Source organism: Leptodactylus fuscus, chromosome 9, assembly GCF_031893055.1.
Source record: "Leptodactylus fuscus isolate aLepFus1 chromosome 9, aLepFus1.hap2, whole genome shotgun sequence".
Lineage (NCBI taxonomy): Eukaryota > Metazoa > Chordata > Amphibia > Anura > Leptodactylidae > Leptodactylus > Leptodactylus fuscus.
The window spans coordinates 43,791,276-43,811,605 of NC_134273.1; the positions used below are offsets into that span (position 1 = coordinate 43,791,276).

Consider the following 20,330-nt stretch of genomic DNA (forward strand, 5'->3'; position numbering starts at 1 on the left):
TTTTTTTCTGCCCGAAGAAAAACTTTAAATGCCCCACTCCCGAAGTTCGAAAATTAGGCTTACTATTACTAATTAGGATTACTATTGCAACCTGAAACCTTTGTTCACCCCTGTATTTGCTCCATTTTACCAATCTAAAGTAAGCAAAGATGTGCCTGAAATTAAAGGGGCTCTATCAGCAAAATTATGCTGATAGAGCCCCACATATACGTGAATCCCTTAAAAAGGCTATTCAGGCATCGGTAAAGTTATGTTAAACTACCCCCACGTTTTAAAATAAAACCCTAAAACAGAATATGTTCAACTTACCGAACGTGCACGGGGGGCGGGCATTCAGGGTCCGACGTCATCTTCAGCCACGCCTCCTCTTCCAGCAATGTCCTTGGGTCCCGTCTAACTCGCGAACTGACATTGATAAAAAATGGCGCGGGCGCAGTAGCAGTAGTACAAGCAGCATGTATATACTGTAGCCCACTTTTTTTTGGACCCTACATAGCATATGATGCCCTTTTTTTTGTCCCCACTCAGTATATAAAAAAAAGAATGGTGCCCCAATAAATGCAATGAAGCACTACCTGAGACGCTCTTCAGGTCACTTCACTGCAGCTACTGGCCACAAAACACAAGGCTGCGGGCAGGGGTGAACCTGCCCTTTTCGCCACCGGAGGCAGACGACAGAAATCTGCCCCCCCCCCGGGAGGAGGGGGCGGAGCTGAGGGGGCGTGGTGAATCGAAGGGGGCGGGGCGAAGTGGCGTTCGCAGGCAGAGAGCAGGCAGGGAGAGGACAGCTTGTCCTGGACTGGCTTAGGTAAGCAAAAATGCCGCCCTCCCTGGGGCTCTGGCATAGCGCCGCCTGAAGCGGTCGCTTCAGGTTGCCTCATGGGAGGTGCAGGGCTGGCTGAGGGTGTTACAGCATACAGCAATAGTGTGCAACAGTGCTGCATGCCACATACATTTGCTTGTCAGGTTTGACATAAAAATGCATACCTCTCAACTTTAGAAAAACTGAAAGAGGGACAAAATGTGCTACACGTGCCGCGGCAAATTTAGCCCCGCCCACTTTTATGTTGACTCCGCCCACTCGTTAATTTTCCATGTGCCCGCACACAATATAATCCTCCTACAGTCACCCGTAAATTATATGTCCCCCCTCTATCTCTCCCCCAGTTTCATATACACCCTTCCTCTGCCCCCAGTTTCATGTCCCTCTTCCATCTCTGCCCCCAGATTCATGTCCCTCAATCTCTGCCCCCAGATTCATGTCCCCTCCATCTCTGCCCCCAGATTCATGTCCCCCATCTCTGCCTCCAGTGTCATGCCGTCCTCTCCTTCATCTGCCCCCAGATTCACGTTCCACCTCCACATTAAACTTACCTTCTCCTCCGCTCCCTCGCCGCTCTCTGCCCGCCTCTCATATACACCCTTCATCTGCCCCCAGTTTCATGTCCCTCTTCCATCTCTGCCCCCAGATTCATGTCCCTCCATCTCTGCCCCCAGATTCATGTCCCTCCATCTCTGCCCCCATATTCATGTCCCTCCATCTCTGCCCCCAGATTCATGTCCCTCCATCTCTGCCCCCAGATTCATGTCCCTCCATCTCTGCCCCCAGATTCATGTCCCCTCCATCTCTGCCCCCAGATTCATGTCCCCCATCTCTGCCCCCAGATTCATGTCCCCTCCATCTCTGCCCCCAGATTCATGTCCTCTCCATCTCTGCCCCCGGATTCATGTCCCCACATCTCTGCCTCCAGTGTCATGCCGTCCTCTCCTTCATCTGCCCCCAGATTCACGTTCCACCTCCACATTAAACTTACCTTCTCCTCCGCTCCCTCGCTGCTCTCTGCCCGCCTCTCATATACACCCTTCATCTGCCCCCAGTTTCATGTCCCTCTTCCATCTCTGTCCCCAGATTCATGTCCCTCCATCTCTGCCCCCAGATTCATGTCCCCTCCATCTCTGCCCCCAGATTCATGTCCCCTCCATCTCTGCCCCCAGATTCATGTCCCCAATCTCTGCCCCAGATTCATGTCCCCCATCTCTGCTCCCAGATTCATGTCCCCTCCATCTTTGCCCCCAGATTCATGTCCCCCCATCTCTGCCCCCAGATTCATGTCCCCTCCATCTCTGCCCCCAGATTCATGTCCCCTCCATCTCTGCCCCCAGATTCATGTCCCCTCCATCTCTGCCCCCAGATTCATGTCCCCCATCTCTGCCCCCAGATTCATGTCCCCCCATCTCTTCCCCCAGATTCATGTCCCCCCATCTCTGCCCCCAGTGTCATGTCCCCTCCATCTTTGCCCCCAGATTCATGTCCCCTCCATCTTTGCCCCCAGATTCATGTCCCCCATCTCTTCCCCCAGATTCATGTCCCTCCCATCTCTGCCCCCAGATTCATGTCCCCCCATCTCTGCCCCCAGATTCATTTCCCCCCATCTCTGCCCCCAGATTCATGTCCCCTCCATCTTTGCCCCCAGATTCATGTCCCCTCCATCTCTGCCCCCAGATTCATGTCCCCCATCTCTGCCCCCAGATTCATGTCCCCCCATCTCTGCCCCAGATTCATGTCCCCTCATCTCTGCCCACAGTGTCATGTCCCCTCCATCTTTGCCCCCAGATTCATGTCCCCTCCATCTCTGCCCCCAGATTCATGTCCCCTTCATCTCTGCCCCCAGATTCATGTCCCCTCCATCTCTTCCCCCAGATTCATGTCCTCTCCATCTCTGCCCCCAGATTCATGTCCCCCATCTCTGCCCCCAGCAGATTCATGTCCCCCCCATCTCTGCCCCCAGATTCATGTCCCCCCATCTCTGCCCCCAGTGTCATGTCCCCTCCATCTTTGCCCCCAGATTCATGTCCCCTCCATCTCTGCCCCCAGATTCATGTCCCCTCCATCTCTGCCCCCAGATTCATGTCCCCTCCATCTCTGCCCCCAGATTCATGTCCTCTCCATCTCTTCCCCCAGATTCATGTCCCCACATCTCTGCCTCCAATGTCATGCCGTCCTCTCCTTCATCTGCCCCCAGATTCACGTTCCACCTCCACATTAAACTTACCTTCTCCTCCGCTCCCTCGCCGCTCTCTGCCCGCCTCTCTCGCTGACACATGCGGCTGAAGCGAGGAGCTGACCTGTGTCGCTGCTGCCGTGGGCTCCTGGCTTGTAGACGCGATGTGTCACATCACATGTGTCACATCGCGTCTACAAGCCAGGACCTGTGTCAGCTCTTTCCTTCAGCCGCATGTGTCAGGGAGAGAGGCAGGCAGCGGTGAAGCGAGGAGCTGACCTGTGTCAGCTCCTTCCTTCAGCCACATGTGTCAGGGAGAGAGGCGGGCAGCGGCGAAGCGAGGAGCTGACCTGTGTCAGCTCCTTGCTTCAGCCGCATATGTGTTCAACTCAGATCTGCGTCCTTTGGACGCAGATCTGAGTTGAAATCGGGACATACCTCCCTCCAACCGGGACCGCGGGACATGTCACCCAAATCGTGACTGTCCCGCGGAAATCGGGACGGTTGGGAGGTATGAAAATGACTTCAATGAATATGTGACCTTGTCTGGTTTAGGCTGTGACAAATATTAGTAGTTATTAGTAGTATTAGACATATGGTAGTACATGGATCATTAAAGGGGTTATCTAGGCAAAAATGGGCAACCCATTTAAATTTTAAATCAGCCGGGGGCATCTCTAGTTTAGGTTCCCTTTACACCTATACAATATTGAAAAAAATAAAAAGATTTCATATTCACCTGTTCCCGATGCTCCGGTGCCTCCCATCGCAGTCCGGTCCTTCTTCTGAATGGGTGTCTTACCGAGTTCCGCTGAAGCCGCTGATCTCCAGCAGAAATGTTGCTATTTAAAAAAACGTTGCGTTTTTGTAAATCGCAACATGTCAATTATACCTGAAGAAACGCTGGAGGTTTCCATATACTGTAGATACAATAGGGACAGAAAGACCAAAGAGGGAAACTCTGTAGACTTTCTGCTTTTTTTGACTGCGGCTTTCTATGTGGAGCCTTAGCCTAATGGGAGCCTTTCACCAACATAACAGTAACCAATCAAAACAGTTGGACAAGTCCGGCTCACCTGAGTTTAACACCTTTTTCCCCTTTTTCATTTATTTCACAGTATACAAATGACCACTCTGGAGCACTGAGGGCGGCTCTCCGAACTGCTAGGCCATACACTTCTCTAATACGCTGGCACAAATGGGGGCCAGGCAAGATTTCAGCATATGTATCTTGTCCTATCACTCAAAGAATGAAGGAGGGCAGCAGAGCAAAGTGGAGCATGGCAGTTTGGAGCAACGGAGCCGCCCTCAGTGCTCCAGATTGCTTATTTGTATATTGTGAAATAAATAAATATCTAGGCAACAGAGAGACATATTTTCATGGGGAAAAAGGTGTTACATTCAGGTATGACAGAACTACCTAACATAAGTATTCCCCTATTATAGTGCTTCTTCCTAGTGGCAGACATCATTTAAGAAAATATAGAATGTAAAAATCTTAAGTGTGAATTAATCAAACTCATTTGATTAATTGCCCATCTCTAATTTAGGTTCCATTTACACCTATACAATATGAAACCTATCTGTGTGTAGAGTGCTGCAGAGTACATTATGCGCTAGAAAGATTTGATTATATGTTCTTCTATTATGTTTTATTAGGAAATTAAACCAAAACCCAAATTAGTTGAATTATACCAGTTCCCAGGATTTTCATCTCACAGTCCTTTGCCTCTTCCACATGAGATATCACTGAATTCCATCATTGAAAAAGTGGTGTCAGCTCATAGGATTACTGGGGCAAAGGTAAGTTTGTATATCATAAATTCTACATCAGGGATCAGCCACATCCAGCACCTGTGCTGGGGTCAGTATCTCAGGCCTATTCACCCGGCACAGGACTCTCTGATGTTTTAAACACTGCTGCTCCTGCAATCGGTCTCTCATAGACCATGGAAATATAGTCAGAGGGGAGGAGGCACTAGCAGGAAAGCATGAGGCATGGCATCCTCGTGTCGCCACTGCAAGCTGCCTGTACATTTAATTTCTCTACCTTTAAAACAAGTGCAAAAGTATAATATGGCTGCTAAACAGAAGAGCTGCATCTGCGTCTCTCCTCAGGCGACAGATTGATGAGAACCTGAAGTGACTTGTTGCTGTCCTTGCCCCTAGTCTGGCTGGGCCATTGCTCTCACAGCTCCCTCCTATGCGATGTGACCTTGCACACAGTATCTGCAGCCCTGTGTATGTAGTGATAAGTGCTAGGATGGAGGATATGCGCAGTGGATAGGCTCCATATTGAAGTGGTGTGCTCTTGTGGCAGCACCCATACTAGGGGAAAGGGCAGCCTCAAGTCACTGATGTTTAGTTATGGGGCCGTAGCCACAGTCAGTGTCAGTGTTCTTCAGAAGAACATTCTTCACTGACACTGAATGTGGCACTAGACCACTCCCTCTCCATGGCAATCAGTAATAAATTGACTTCTTGGGGAGGGGAGACCAGTATCACAGTCATTGCCAGTGGAGAGTCTTCATCAGAAGAACACTGACACTGACTGGCACCCCCTCCCCTCCCCCAGATAGTCAGTTCAATAGAAATCTAAAGTCAATGGTCCATCCCCATTGCTCCCTAGAGATAATCTCTATATTTCTAACTTCAGAGGGGAAGAATGTTATTTCCCATGCATTCATCATCTTATTCATTAAGACTATTTACTACAATTATAGGTGTCATTGATTCTGTGTCCATTCCCATTGACATTTATATAAACAAAAGGGAAACTGTTAAAAGATACTAATAAATAGTTTCAAGTATATTGTTTATCTTCAACAGATTTGTCCCATGAGGACACTGAACCGACTTCTTCACACTCCTGTTACCCAGAAGATACTTCTGGACTGCTATTGGTGGATCTTTCTACATAGATATAAAGTATGGTGTAAAACATTAGATAAGAAGAAGTTTCAGATATGGAATTTATGGATCTGTCACCATACGTATAATTTACTATATTTTTCTTCATTTACAAATTCTAAATATTAAACAGCAAAGATTCCATATTAGGCTGATCTTATATCTGTGTTACCAGTACCAACCTTTGTTTCATCGTAAGAGAGACAAATCTGTCACATTGTCAATCAATTGTGCCAGACCCCAATGGCTTATAACTTTCTGGCAGATGTGACAGAATCTGTGATGGACCCTTCACAGCAAATGTGAATAGGTTGATGTATCTGCTGATACATTGGATTGTAAGGCTGAGGTGCCACATTGTGGAAACACAGCTTTTTTTGTTGCAGATTATGCTGAGGTTTTTTGAGCCAAAGTCAGTTGTGGTGTTTTTCCGCAACGTGAAGACTCAGCCTAAGGGCATAACAGTGAAAAAAATGGAGATGTGATGGACGTTTTTGCACATGTTCGTTTTGAGAACACATTGGGGCACATTTATTAAACTACTTTTTAATCTTTTTCTACGCTATACTTCATTTATGGAGCATTTGTTCCTTTTTTATGTTGTGAGGCTGCTTCGTTTTTTTGGCATGAAAAGGGGGTGTGACCTAAATGAAGATCCCTTTTCACGCTGTATTTATGTATATTTTTTTTAAAAAAAGGTGCAAATGCACTCCAGTCCATGAGCAGCATAAAAGAGACCATCAGGTTAGAATGTATTAGAAAGGGGAAATTGCACCTTTTTTTGCACCTTTGTGACCAAAAAGGGGCACAGTTCACATGGCCAAAAAAAAGGCGCATTTAGGGAGCCTTCACACGATGTAACGCTGTGCTCATTCTGATCGTAAAAACACATTCAGAATGAGCGCGTAAAAAGCAGCTCCCATTGATTTGAATGGGAGCCGGCATACGTGCGCTCCCCATTGGAATCAATGGGAGGCTTTTTTCCCTATGCTTTCAATGTATTACACGCATGGCCAAAACCCACCCCTTATTGCCTTTAGGCGACATTTTAGCTTACAACTCGGACAGAGCAGAGCTGACAGCTTTCTTTCAGAGCTGACTGCTTTTTAATATCAAAAAATTTAAAAAAAATGGCATGGAATCTGATGTTCTTTTTCACAAAATGGCTGCAGGAAGAAGCCAACACCCAGGACCACTCCTCTGGGATGGGACTTCATAAAATGTGACATAAAAAAGCCTCGCTGTTTCGGTCGCTTTTTTTTTTTGCCAAAACAGCAGTAAAAAAGCGACCAAAATCAGCAAGGCTTTTTTTTCAGCGCCTCATAGACTCCCATTGATTTCTTCAGGCTGAAAACGCCTGAAGAAAGGTCACGTTGCTTCTTTTTCTGCTAGCAGAAAAAAAAGCTAGCTGTTCACATAGGGCTCCATTGTATGGGTTCCGCTAGCTTTTTTTTCCACTAGCGGGAAAAAAAGCTAGCAGCAGCCATTGAAGTCAATTGGAGCCTTTTTTTAGCATAGAAAATTCAGCGCCAAATAAAGCGCCATTTTCCTCCGTGTGAATGAACCCTTTTTGTTCACAGCACAGACAAGTGTAGGGGATCATACAAGTCGTTCTGCGGATCTGTGATTGCGGATGACTTTCTGACATGTTTTTTTGTGAATTGTGGATCAGAGTTTGAGAACAGTAAAAACCACTGCGGCCATGGTGAGAACTAAAATGTCACATAAGCCAATAAAAATATCTTAATTTTGAATGCTGCCTGGATCTCTTGTTCTTTGTGCTTCTTAACTCTTAGGGCTCGTGCACACGGAGTTAGCGCGAGCGTATTTTAGCATAATACATGTGTATAGAATAAGGGGGCATTCACACTGAGTAACGCCAGGCGTGTATCACAGCCGTAGACGCCGGCATTACGGCAGACTGACGAACACTTCCCACTCACTTCAATGGGAGTGCTCGTAAAGCCGCTGTTACGAGCGCTCCCATTGAAGTGAATGGGAAGTGTTCGGCAGTCTGCCGTAATGCCGGCGTGTACGGCTGTGATACACGCCCGGCGTTACTCAGTGTGAATGCCCCCTAAACGTGTAAAAATAACACTCCCATTGACTTCAATGAAATCTTTTATACGTGTAAAAAAGTGCCCTTACTGGATTGATGCTTTTGTCATGTGTTGCTGATATCTTTTTAAATATCTTGTAGCCAGATACAGAGTGCCAGAGGAAGCTGTTTGATCGAATTGCACAGAATTATATCCAGCTACTTACTTTTTGTCAAGGTTCATACTATGGAGATGCTTTCCTTAATGTAAGTACCGTATGTTAATTTTACCTGTGAAAATACCATGTTTTCCCCTTAGGGTCCATTTACACAGAGTTTTTTGGTGCCTAATCCGTGTCAGAATCCACGTGGAAAAAATGCCTCCCCATAGAGTTCTATGGGTTCTGCTAGCTTTTTTTTCCGCTAGCGGAAAAAAAGCTATCTTCAGGCGGATTCCGCCTGCAAAAACCAATGCAGTCAATGGGAAGTGGAAAATCCTCATGGAATTGGCAACAGCAGGGCCGATTTTAAAATTAAAAGCGAGGCCCTAAATGCTGATATACCAACAATGCCATTATATTTTCAGTGGCAGCCCCTTTAATAATGCTGCCTTTCTGCCCTCAAAACAGTAACTACCACCCCCCTTTGCCCACAGACAATTCAAATAACCACCTTTGTACCACTTAATAGATTTTTGCACCCCCACATCAGTTATTATAGCACCTGCTTATAAACAGTGCCCCATATCAGCAGTAGTTCCCCCTTATCAGTAATATCCCCCTCTCGTAAATAATAGTCCACATTATCATTGTTAGCCCTCTTATAAATAATAGCCTCCTGAACGATACCTTCCCTATAGTTTCCTTCTTATAAATAAAAACGACTACATTATAGGCGTATATACAGTGCTGGCCAAAAGTATTGGCACCCCTGCAATTCACTCCTATGATTAGAGAAGCATCTGAACTCTCCTTGTACTAGTGGCACAGGTGGCGCTATGTAGTGATGTCATCACGCCACCTGCGCCGCCAGTGGCATAACTAAGTATGGCAGGGCCCCGTGGTGAACTTTTGACATAGGCCCCCCCCCACCGATGCCAAAGACCTTGATCGACCGACCCCCCCCCCCCCCCCTGCATACCTGCACGCTCTATTATGCCCCATAGTGGCCCCTGCACACAGTATTATTTTCCACAGTGGCCCCTACACACAGTATTATGCAGGATGCAGGTCCTAGTCATGTGACGTCAGGCACGTCACAAAACTAGGCCCGATGCCTGTCTGGAGTGTGGAGAGGTAAGTAACACTGTTTTTTAATGTTCCCTTACCTCTCCCGGGCCTGAAAAGACCCCCGAGTATAATAACTGTGTTTGTGGGGCCTATGGCATCACTTACCGATCCCAGACGCTGCCAGGATCGGTAAGTTGAATAGGGCCCGTTACCGGCTGGGGTAACTCCAGCCGGTAACGGCCTATTAAAAAAAAAAATAAAAAAATGCAGCAGTAGCGGCTGTCGCTGGGCCCCTAATGTCCTGGGCCCTGTGGCAGCTGCTACCCTGGTACTTACGCCACTGTGTGCTGCAATGTCCCATGAGTTACCAGCGATCCTCTATGGCAGAACAGGGACTCTTCAGCTCCATGCTCTGTCATAGGATTAAGCTGTATCAGCATGCTGCGGAGCTCATGGGATTCAAGCCATCAGGCTAAAATCCTGATGCTCCAGTTTCCTGGTGCCCCTTTGGGGACAGGGGCCCTGGGCAATTGCCCAGTTTGCTCCCTCTAACATCGGCTCTGAGCCTCTGACTAAGGCCCCTTGTTCCAGAAAAGATGTGTTTTTTGTTGCAGATTTTGTTATGGTTTTTTGAGCCAATGCCAGGGATGAATTGAGTAGAAGGTAGAGGTATAAGTACTTCCTATATTTTTTCCATTCCTTTTGAAATTACTCCTGGGTTTGGTTCTGCAACATAATCATGTACAACATGTACGATCATGTACAACATGCAACATGGGGCCTCGGCCTAAAGCCAAATAACCTCAGGCCCTGAGATGTGAATGGATTTGGATCTTGTGGAAGGTAAGTTTCCTTTACACTTATGTTGGTATGTTTTTTCTTTCAGGTATTCCCTTCTGTTCTGAGTCAGGCCATATACTGCAGTTTTTGCTTTACTTTTCCCCAGTCCTTGCATCAATTCCAATCAGATGACTTCAAAGCTGAGCTGTGTAGTCTCTTGTGGCAATGGATTGGAGGTGAGAAGTGTCTGTTTGCTTTAAAGGGATTCTACCATTAAACTACTTTTTTTTTCTAATTACCACGTCGGAATAGCCTTAAGAAAGGCTATTCGTCTCCTACCTTTAGACGTGGTCTCCGCCGCGCCGTTCCGTAGAAATACCGGTTTTAACCTGTATGCAAATGAGCTCTCCGCAGCAATGAGGGCAGGTCCCAGTGCTGAAAGGCCGATGAGCGCATCCCCATTGCTGCCCGAGAGCTCTTTCCTGCGCTGCCTCCTTCTTCTGCAGCAACTCCGCCTCTTCTGGCTTCTCTTGCTCTTGTAGTTCTATACAGGAGCATAGAGAGGCCACCCCAAAATGGACGCCGGCCGGCTCCTGTATTGAACTGCAAGAGCGGCTACCCCAAAATGGCCGCTGGCCGGCTCCTGTATTGAACTGCAAGAGCGGCTACCCAAAAATGGCCACCGGCCATTTTTGGGTAGCCGCTCTTACAATTCAATACAGGAGCCGGCCGGTGGCCATTTTGGGGTAGCCGCTCTTGCAGTTCAATACAGGAGCTGGCCGGCGGCCATTTTGGGGTGGAGACCACGGAAGACGGAACCCATTGAACTCAATGGGAGTCTGTTTTTCAGCGCTGATTCTTTACTCGAGTTATTGTGGCAAAAACAGTGCCACAAAACTCTATGTGAATGCACCCTAAGACTCCACATTGCCAAAAATCTTCTTTTTTGTTGAAGATTTTGCTGTGGTTTTAAAGCCAAAGCTAGGAATGGGTTGAACAGAAGGGAGAAGTATAAGTGCTTCCTTTATATTTTCCATTCCTTCTGTGGCCACTGCTAGGCTTTTCTCAAAAAATGGAGCTAAATCTGCAACAAAAAAACAGCCTTTCCACAATGTGGGGTCTTAGCCTAAAAGATATGAAAAATAAAACACAGATTTTTTTTAAATAAAAACGAAAACCCAAATGCTCATTTTACTTAAATCCAGTTAATGTTTAACATGCATAATAATTTGGAACACAATGTAGTATTTCCATTTGGATTGTATGAGTGTGATTAATCCTTTTATGAATTATGTTTGTCTTTAATAAAAGGAATACGTCCTATACCTGAAGTCTATAATACTTGGGACTTTGTAACATTGGAACCAAAAGATGATGCAGCAAATGATAAGGTTAAGCAAAAGAAAGGTGAGCTTTTAATACAGTTGAAAGAGGCTGACTTAAAGGGGTTGTTCCATCACAAGGATCCTATCTATACTGCTTGTTAATGTGAATGTAAGACTTTTCCTAAATACATTGCTTCAGCAAAACGGCTTTGTTTGTCCACTATCTTACTTTATTCAATTCTTTGTGGCCACAGCCCTGACTTAGCTGCTCATGAGTCAAGTGATGTATCTGCTGCTCTCAGGGGGGAGGGAGGAGGGGCTAAGTGCACGGGAGTGAGCCTGTGTTTCTAGCTATTCCTGTGTCTACACCACGTGACCTAGCTTCCTGCTATCAGATAGGTGAGAGGAGCTGCTTTCATTTCTTCTGTTCTCTCAGTTATCAGGCTAGCTAATTCAATTGTGTTCATTATGGCAGAGACAGGCAGTCTCTGTATGTAACACAGAATGGAGTTGCTGCTGCCTGTACTTCATAGTCCAATATGGGTGGGCGGAGCTATACACGAATTTGGGACGGAGCTAAATGGCAGGTTGCATGTGAAACCCCGCCCACCAAATGATGCAAGAAACCAGGAAGAAAGAAGATTTTACAGCAGTAAAGACGGCTGAGTATGCGAGCTGGGAATACCCCTTTAAGGATTTTGGCAAATGATATATAACAGCTATAGATCCTGTTATGTGAAGCAGTGTACAGGGATCCTTATTTACTCATATACTGTATATATCTGTAGTTTAGCTTTTTCTCATGTTGGCTTTGGTTATAAATGTTATGTAGGACTTATTTAACCCATTTCGGTCCCATTTCATGCATTTATGGTATGGCATGGCAAGTGTCAAGTTAATGCACTATGCTGTAAATGTACCAAATGGATGTCAGGTGTAACATATGGCTGACACCCTGCTACAGTGCCAGAAATGTGGGCTTGTGTGTTTTACTCAAACCTTTCCTCTGGAAATACAGATATTATACCAGTTACACCCCATATGTCCCATATTCCCAAACAGTTTTCAGTGGTTTCCGGATACTGCTTTTTGCCGTAATTATGCACCGTTTTCAGGAAAAGACAGCAGAAAGCTGGTGTAAATAAGTATATCTTTATTTAATGTGCTAAAATATTTTTGCCCATTTTTAATTTGATTTACAGACTCAGGTGCTGCTTGGTTTGGTTTATTAAATGCAGAAGAACACAATGGAGTTTCCACTACTTTTGGTTTCAGACCTAGAAAGTATTCTGTATTCAAACCATCTGCTAAGGTTTGTTATAACGGCGTAAAGCACTATTTTATATTTATATTATATGTAATATATGGATAGCCTAACATAGTATATTATATTCTTATATATTCTTATATAATATATATATATATATATATATATATATATATATATATATATTCTTATATAATATATATTTATATATATATATATTCTTATATAATACATAGTATATTATATTCTTCTAGTATGCTACTTCTAACCCTAGATTCACACGACTAAGTTTTACCTGTGTAACATGATTCACCCACTTACAGTACAGGACAGTATGTCGCTCAGAGCAGGGACTCCTAACATCATAGATAACTATACTACTTGTAGTCCCTCTCCCGACATGAAGTTTAGGCCAGTAAATCTGCTGAACACACTGACCGAGTTTAATAGGTTTAAATCAGTCAAGAGTATCTAGGGTTAAGCTTAATTTACACTTGGTAGATTTATTGAAGACATTTTTGCAGCTGCCACAGTCATCTTAATTGGGCTTGCAGAAAATCCTTAAACGTGCTTCTAAGACAACCCCATTTTCTGTACAGAATGGATTATTATTCAGATGCATACATTTCTATAAAGAATCTGAAAACATTTAATTTGGAATTAAGATCTGCAAGTGTAGCACATATATAAATTGTTGTTTTATATTTTTATCATTATGGCTAAGGCCCCAAGTAGCGTCCCACAGTAAAAAAGTGCTGTGGGAAAAACTGCAGAAGCAATGCTTCACGTTTTTTTTCTGTAGCACTTTGCAAAGAAAGTTCTCAGAGGTTTCCTCTGCAGGCTTTCTGCTTCAATCATACCTAAAGGCTAACCTCTACTGTTTTCGTAGGTATAATTGACATTCTGCGATTTTCAAAACCACAACGGTTTTGCACTTATTTTACCGAAGTGTGGGGATGGGATGCACTAGAATCCTACCCACTACACAGTGTCAGAGTGTCACTCTGAACTATTGTGTTGCACTTCCACTCCTCACCACTGCACCTATTTACACCCATGAGTCAGCACAGCCTTTGCTCAAGTATTGTGACTTGTTCCAGTCTCCTGCTCCTCAGAATTGTCTTTCCTAGACTGTTTCTACAACTTGCTATATTAGGGCCCATTGGTCCAATGGTGTGGAATTTCAGCACTGAAAAAAAAGCCTCCCACTGACTTCAATGGGTTCCTTTTTCTGCTAGCTGAAATTCCCCACCAAATTCCTCATCATTTTCCTCCATGTCAATGGACCCTCACCCTTGCAATCTTCACATTTGATGTCCTTTAAGATATATAAATGTGAGTGTTTAATTTAATACATCTTGATCAGCAATATGTTTAATCTGAATATTTTATGATCATTCATTTTTTTAGAATTCTTCAGCTGTGAACCAGACTTTCTTGCAGAGCAAAGGGATGGGATTCTCGTTTTCAAATAAACATTTAAAGCTTATACCGGGTAATTATGAAAAATATTACAAAAGGCTTTCTTTAATCCAGCATTAATGAGATCTGATAGGTATCAGATTAGTTATCAGATTATAAAATTATCTTGATTATTGGAAAACTATTTAACACTTAACGTTCTGGAAGAAATCTCAAATTAAAAAAGAACAGTGGAACTAATCTAATTGTGGTTATTAGTAGACCCTGGCATAAAATGCAACAAGATGCTGTGCTTCTTGGAGATTCGAGTTTTGAATAAAATTTTTATGCCTTGCTAGACAACTGGACATGGCTTCGAAAATGTGGCAAAATATGCCAAATTGTGTCAAAATCATTCTGTAAAATCATAGCTCAAAGTAAGTTAAGTAATAGGTGGCATAAACGTATTTAAATTTATCATCTAGATTAGAATGAGCCACTAGAGACAGTATATATACTATATATTGCATGTGAGGTATGAAATTCCTTTTAGCAGATTTTAGGGCCCAGGAGCTTCAAGTTGTGTCTCTAGGAATACTATAAAAACACTTGCCAAGAATCTTCTATTACTTGGTTTAGTTACCTTGAAAGAAAACTTGATATTTTTCCAAAAAATAAGCAGGAAGTCTACATTAAAGGGGCTATGCATGGAAAAAGAAATAAAAATATCATTGCATTACCTGAACCAGAGCCCTGATGATTACATTTGCAGATGTCAGAGGGTTGCTAGAATGGGGTGCTAAAAGTCTGTTACCGCTGCTTCTTTGTGACATAACTAACTCCGTTCTACTACTGCTGCAGGTCCATAGAGTAGCACAGAGTCAATAATGAGAATCAGAGTATAAGTGACTACATTCCCCTGGTAGGAAGGCTGTTTTATTTGGTGCATAGTATGTTAGTTGCCAGGTCAGGTGCTATCATTGAATGATCCCTGTGAGTTGAATACATGTTCCCACTACCCATTTTTTTACTTGAGACTTGTAATCTTTGAGGGCACTCTGTACTTTCAGCAGATCACCAGCAGAAGTAATGTATATCTCCTGAAAGTGTGCATCCTTCTGTTAGCAGTGAAGAGGGGATCCAGGAGCTATAACAGATGCAGAAGCATTTGTCTATTGGATCTCCTTTGTGCTGCTACTAGAAGGCTGCTTGATCTCAGATGTAATTCCTATGAGATCATGCTGCTGGAGCCACCCTGACAAGACTCATGTTGTTTGAATGGCGTCAAAGCAGTTCAGGTTCTCGCCCTTTAGACACTGGACTGTGGATACCACTTGGTTACCCAATTAGTTATCAATTAACATACTAGAAGCTAAAGTAATGGGGGTCCTACCAGAGGAAGGGGTGAACTTACAGAAAATAAATGCACTGGATTCAGGGCTCAGGAAAGAATGAATGCATACTGCCAGTGTGATTTATTTGGAGAAGTAACAGGCCCTCTATGAAAGAACAGGGTTTGAGTCCATTATATTTCCATTTTTTTTTAAACAATATAGAATCTGAGGAAAGAGAAACGGGCAAACTGAAGACAGAAATGCGATTTTCTAAGAAACTAACAGATATTGAGGTAAGGGAAAACCCAGGTTAAAAATGTGTTTATTTCAGTCTGCAATGACTTGGCTTGTCAATTCTTGCTGCAGGTTCCATGCATAAATGGAGCAGAAGTTGTGGGTAACCACAAGCTGATCAGTACCATAGGGCTACAAATTGGTGGAAGGAATGCAAGAGCAACCCTTGGATTTCTGACACAGATTCAATGGTCAGATTTATCCAACACATGTTCTTAATTAAGCTTTTATTTACTCATTTGAAAAATGCAATGTTGTAGTTGTTCCTGTTTCTATACACATCTGTACAAACTATTAAAGAGGACCTTTCACCACCTTCAACAAGTCCAGTTCTTTATACCAATTAATAGTGGCTGCTCCACTGATTCCAGCACAGTTGGAATTTATTCTCTAGCCCCACCATTCCTGAGCAATCAGTGCTGATCGTTTTGGTTCCTGCAGAGAGAAAATTCCAGCTGTGCTGGAATAAGTGGAGCAGCACTATTAATAGATTTTAAGTATTTGAACTGGTGGAGGTGGTGAAAGCCCACTAAGGAACTCTTCTGTTGTGTGACTTCTCCATCCATGTTTTGCTCCTACAAAATAAGTGTCTAAGATAAAAAAAAATATTTTCTAAGGTTTCTGTGGTGAGATGTGTCCTTCATTGCCCTTCCTTTTGGCTTGACACATTCCCAAGGTGAGCAGTATGAGATCACTAACATGGAAAAACAACACAATTTTCATAATAACCTGTGAGGAGATGTACCGTATATGCTGTGTTTGTTTGTGTGCACAACAATTGGTTCGGATGTGAACTGCAGCCTATCTAGACTTTTACAACAATGTATTGAATGTGAATTTTTCAGAATTTGAAGAAAGGTAACTGTGAACATATTAGAAATTATTAATGAAAAAAATAGTATTTGACATGTCACAATTTCTCTAACCATATAATGTTTCATCATTACTTGTAGTCTCAACCAGCTTGTCATACACCAGATTTCATTCACATGCTGTTCAATTTGAGTGGACACAGTCCTCTAGTCCAATATTACCTGGAACACCAAAAAGCTCATTTAAAAGCAGGAGTGAATATTCTAGTACGCAGGACGGAGATACAGAAGCAGATACCATATCCTTTGTTAAAGCACTAAGAGACTTCTGTCCTCTGTATATGTTGCAATTGTTATCAATCTTTTCTTATATAAAGTTACAAATTTATTGATTTTATTTTTAGATGATCTTATTGAAACCAGACTTTGGATAGAGAAGTTAGTCGTTTCAAGGCAGGAAAGTAATAGGGATCTTTGGGATAAAACCTTTTAAAAAAATTTTTTACTCCCATTACTTTTTTTTTTTTTTTTTTTTTTAAATCTGGGTTTTTGAAAGTAAATTCGTAGATTAAAAGAAAAAAAAAAATGCACCAAGAAGGATTTGTTGCAATCAAATGAAACTTTGTGTGTGTGAAATGATGACATATGTCAGTAATCACAGTACTGGAGCGAAAGGAGAAGTTTATTGGAGCATTGTCTGACTGGGATGACTATGACCCACCAGTGAAATTGTTTGTAGGGGCCCAGCACCAGGACCCTGTAGATCAGCTGTACCGAGACATGCTTACAGGTAATAACATGTTAGGAGCCATGCCGCTCACCAGCCATACGATGTGCACCACTGTACTACCTAAACCCACTTCTACACCCAGTCTGACAAGTGAACAATGTGGCTCCTGGAATTGTTACCATTACCTGTAGCTGCAATGTCCTAGAAAAGCTGATCTGCAGAGGTCCTCGCTGTCAGACCCCTGCAGATGTAATATTGATGGCCTGTCCACTATGTGGGGCATATTAAACAGATTCTACCATTAAAATAAATTTTTTTTCTAATTGACATGCAAGAATAGCCTTAAGAACTCTCCAGTGCCTCTCCAGTCTTCTTCAGGAAGGGCCTCTTCACGCGTCTTCTTCCAGCGCTGGCAGTCAAACTTCTAGGCCTCTGGCAGAGCCGACTGCGCATGCCCACAGGTCACAAGAAAATAGCCGCTTACTTACTGTGTAAGCGGCCATTTTTCTTGTGGCTGCGAACATGCGCAAGTAAGCTATGAGTAAGGGACCGTGTGTTACCTCACGCAACGCGTAAGCTCTTTCTGTTTTTACATGTCTGGATCCATGCTCATGTATGTTATATAATCATTTGTAAGTAAAAGCTAAATTTTAATTTCTGGCATGCTGGAGTATATTTTTTTTTCATTTTGCTTGAGCTGACCCTGTGAAGCAGTCCGGGATTTTTCTCCGTGTTGCTTCCTATTATGGTTCATGTGGATTTTACTCATCTAGTTCGTTCTTCTGTGGTTGAGTGGGATCATTTCATCCCTGGTGTTCTATTTCACACATCTATGCACTCCATCTGAGGTCATATATGGACCGAAGGTCAAGCTTCTTATGGACCTCAATCCCTCAGAAAATAACAATGTGGACCCCATGCATGCCCATTTCAGAATGCCAACCCTGATGTTCTAAATACACTGATAATTAATAAAAGGCTCCACTCAACCATCAGTACCAACATCCACTCTGCCCAGGAGCACCAGAAGCATGCCTTTAATCGCTGACACTACAGCAACAAAGAAATCACTGCTGGCACCATCATTTATATCAAGAATCATCACCGTATTCATTGCATGGGTTCAAAGATGGAACAACGCTGAATTGGACCCTATTTAGTTGTGGAATCCTTGACCAAGGGATGAGTAAAACTTACTCAATATTTTGCCAGTCTTATTGCTAACACCTACAATGCCAGCAACCTTTAGATTTACTAGGATGAAGAGACTTCTTCACCACCTCAGTCTCATGATGACTGTCCCAGTGACTCTGCCACACAGAAACACAAGCAACCTAAGACTTTCAACCCACTACCAAATTCCTTAAGTATCTTAGCACCACACTTGGCCTTACGTTTGGTAGGGTTGTATACTATGGATAAACAAGGGACCTTGGACAAACATGGCGTACATATAAAGCCAAAGGTGATGGCTACTTCCGGGCCATCAGCTACATCCTGAAAGGAACAGAGGACAACCACTCCCTTCTCAGAGATAAAGTCATCCACCACATCAAAGCTGACTACAGGACTTCTTGAACCAAAATGTGAATGAATATGTGAACATTTCTGGTATGTCTCATGATGGAGCTTGGGCAACTGATACAGAGATCATGGCCACAGCAAATCTGTTGAGTTGTGACATCATCATCTATACAAACGTCGGTGACTCCATGGATTGGTTGACATATTCTGCAAGCTTCACTCTGCAGCCAACAACAGAACATGCACTTTATCTTGAAAACAAGCATGATCCTCCCAAAGTCTCCACATTATATCCATATCAAGAGCTTGCCCTATATGTTATTCTGTTGGTTCAAATTATTATTGATAAAATGTCTACCAATTGGCTGGTGTTTTAAAAATGTTACAGCTGAATACAACCAATATGCCTATTATTCTAGAGACAAATCTAGTGATATACACTCCATTTTATGGTTTACAAGTTTCACATACATTCTGTCATACAGGATATGATTAGAATTTTATGGTCTTTTACTACTCATCTATTCATTTATTTGTATTGTTTATAAGATTTTTTATCAAACAAAAACATATAATGACATGGTGTATAAATATAATATAGCACCAAAAAGAGAGAAACACCCAACAAAATAATATAAAACTATAGATTTTATTAATGTAGCTAAAATAGTAAGTACAAAATGAAAGACAATAAGTAACAAAATAGAATAACATAAGGGAACCAAACAATACCCTGACCAGGATGGTAAGAGGTACAAGAAAACATACAAAAAAAGTGAAAGGTCCAAGTATCAGTGTACATACATATGAGTAAATTTAGGCGCAGGTAAGATACAATCAATATATGTATAGTAGAAAAATATAAATAGAGCCAACTGCTCGTGTATAACAAACATACAAATGTAAAATGGGCCCCTTGGAAGAATAATACCTAGATCTCTATAGCATCCTGATCACGCATCTGCCCGACGCGCGTTTCGCCCGACAAAGGGCTTTTGTCAAGGCATGGTTGTCAATGATTTTTATGATGATATTGACATATATTTTCTGACTATTATTACTATGAGAATGATATAGAATGTCTACATAAAGCAGTTTCTATATACTTATATTGATTATTGAATATCCCCAAGAGTGTTCTCTGAAACTAATCCCTATACACAGGTTTTGGGCAAATTACTTCATTCCATGGTTGTTTAAAATTTTCTTTCTAGTTTTATAGTTTAGATTTGCATAATCTATCTGTTTGATGCCCTGATTATTTATTTACTTATGTACTATGACATTGATTTTTATTCATTATTTTATTAATGATTTTTATCTACCAGTTTTACAGTAGTGATTCATATTAATTACTTATGGGTACAAGTACAGTACAGACCAAAAGTTTGGACACACCCTCATTCAAAGAGTTTTCTGTATTTTCATTACTATGAAAATTGTAGATTCACACTGAAGGCATCAAAACTGAATGAACACATGTGAAATTATATACTTAACAAAAAAGTGTGAAACAACCGAAAATATGTCGTATAGTCTAAGTTCTTCAAAGTAGCCACCTTTTGCTTTGATTACTGCTTTGCACACTCTTGGCATTCTCTTGATTCTTGATGAGCTTCAAGAGGTAATCACCAGAAATGCTCTTCCAACAGTCTTGAAGGAGTTCCCAGAGATGCTTAGCACT

The 20,330-nt window shown here is 42.7% G+C and overlaps 1 protein-coding gene across 1 annotated transcript in view; it reads left to right on the forward strand.

Moving 5' to 3' along the window:
- FAM227A (family with sequence similarity 227 member A) overlaps nucleotides 1–16,713 on the forward strand; it is a 34,770-nt gene extending 18,057 nt beyond the window's left edge. The window contains exons 5-13 of the mRNA XM_075286162.1: nucleotides 4,662–4,805; nucleotides 5,832–5,930; nucleotides 8,113–8,217; nucleotides 10,066–10,195; nucleotides 11,271–11,366; nucleotides 12,487–12,596; nucleotides 13,962–14,046; nucleotides 15,509–15,579; nucleotides 16,534–16,713. Coding sequence (XP_075142263.1) covers nucleotides 4,662–4,805; nucleotides 5,832–5,930; nucleotides 8,113–8,217; nucleotides 10,066–10,195; nucleotides 11,271–11,366; nucleotides 12,487–12,596; nucleotides 13,962–14,046; nucleotides 15,509–15,579; nucleotides 16,534–16,713 — 1,020 coding nt within the window. The remainder of the gene's footprint in view (nucleotides 1–4,661; nucleotides 4,806–5,831; nucleotides 5,931–8,112; nucleotides 8,218–10,065; nucleotides 10,196–11,270; nucleotides 11,367–12,486; nucleotides 12,597–13,961; nucleotides 14,047–15,508; nucleotides 15,580–16,533) is intronic.
- The last annotated feature ends 3,617 nt before the right edge of the window (nucleotides 16,714–20,330 follow it).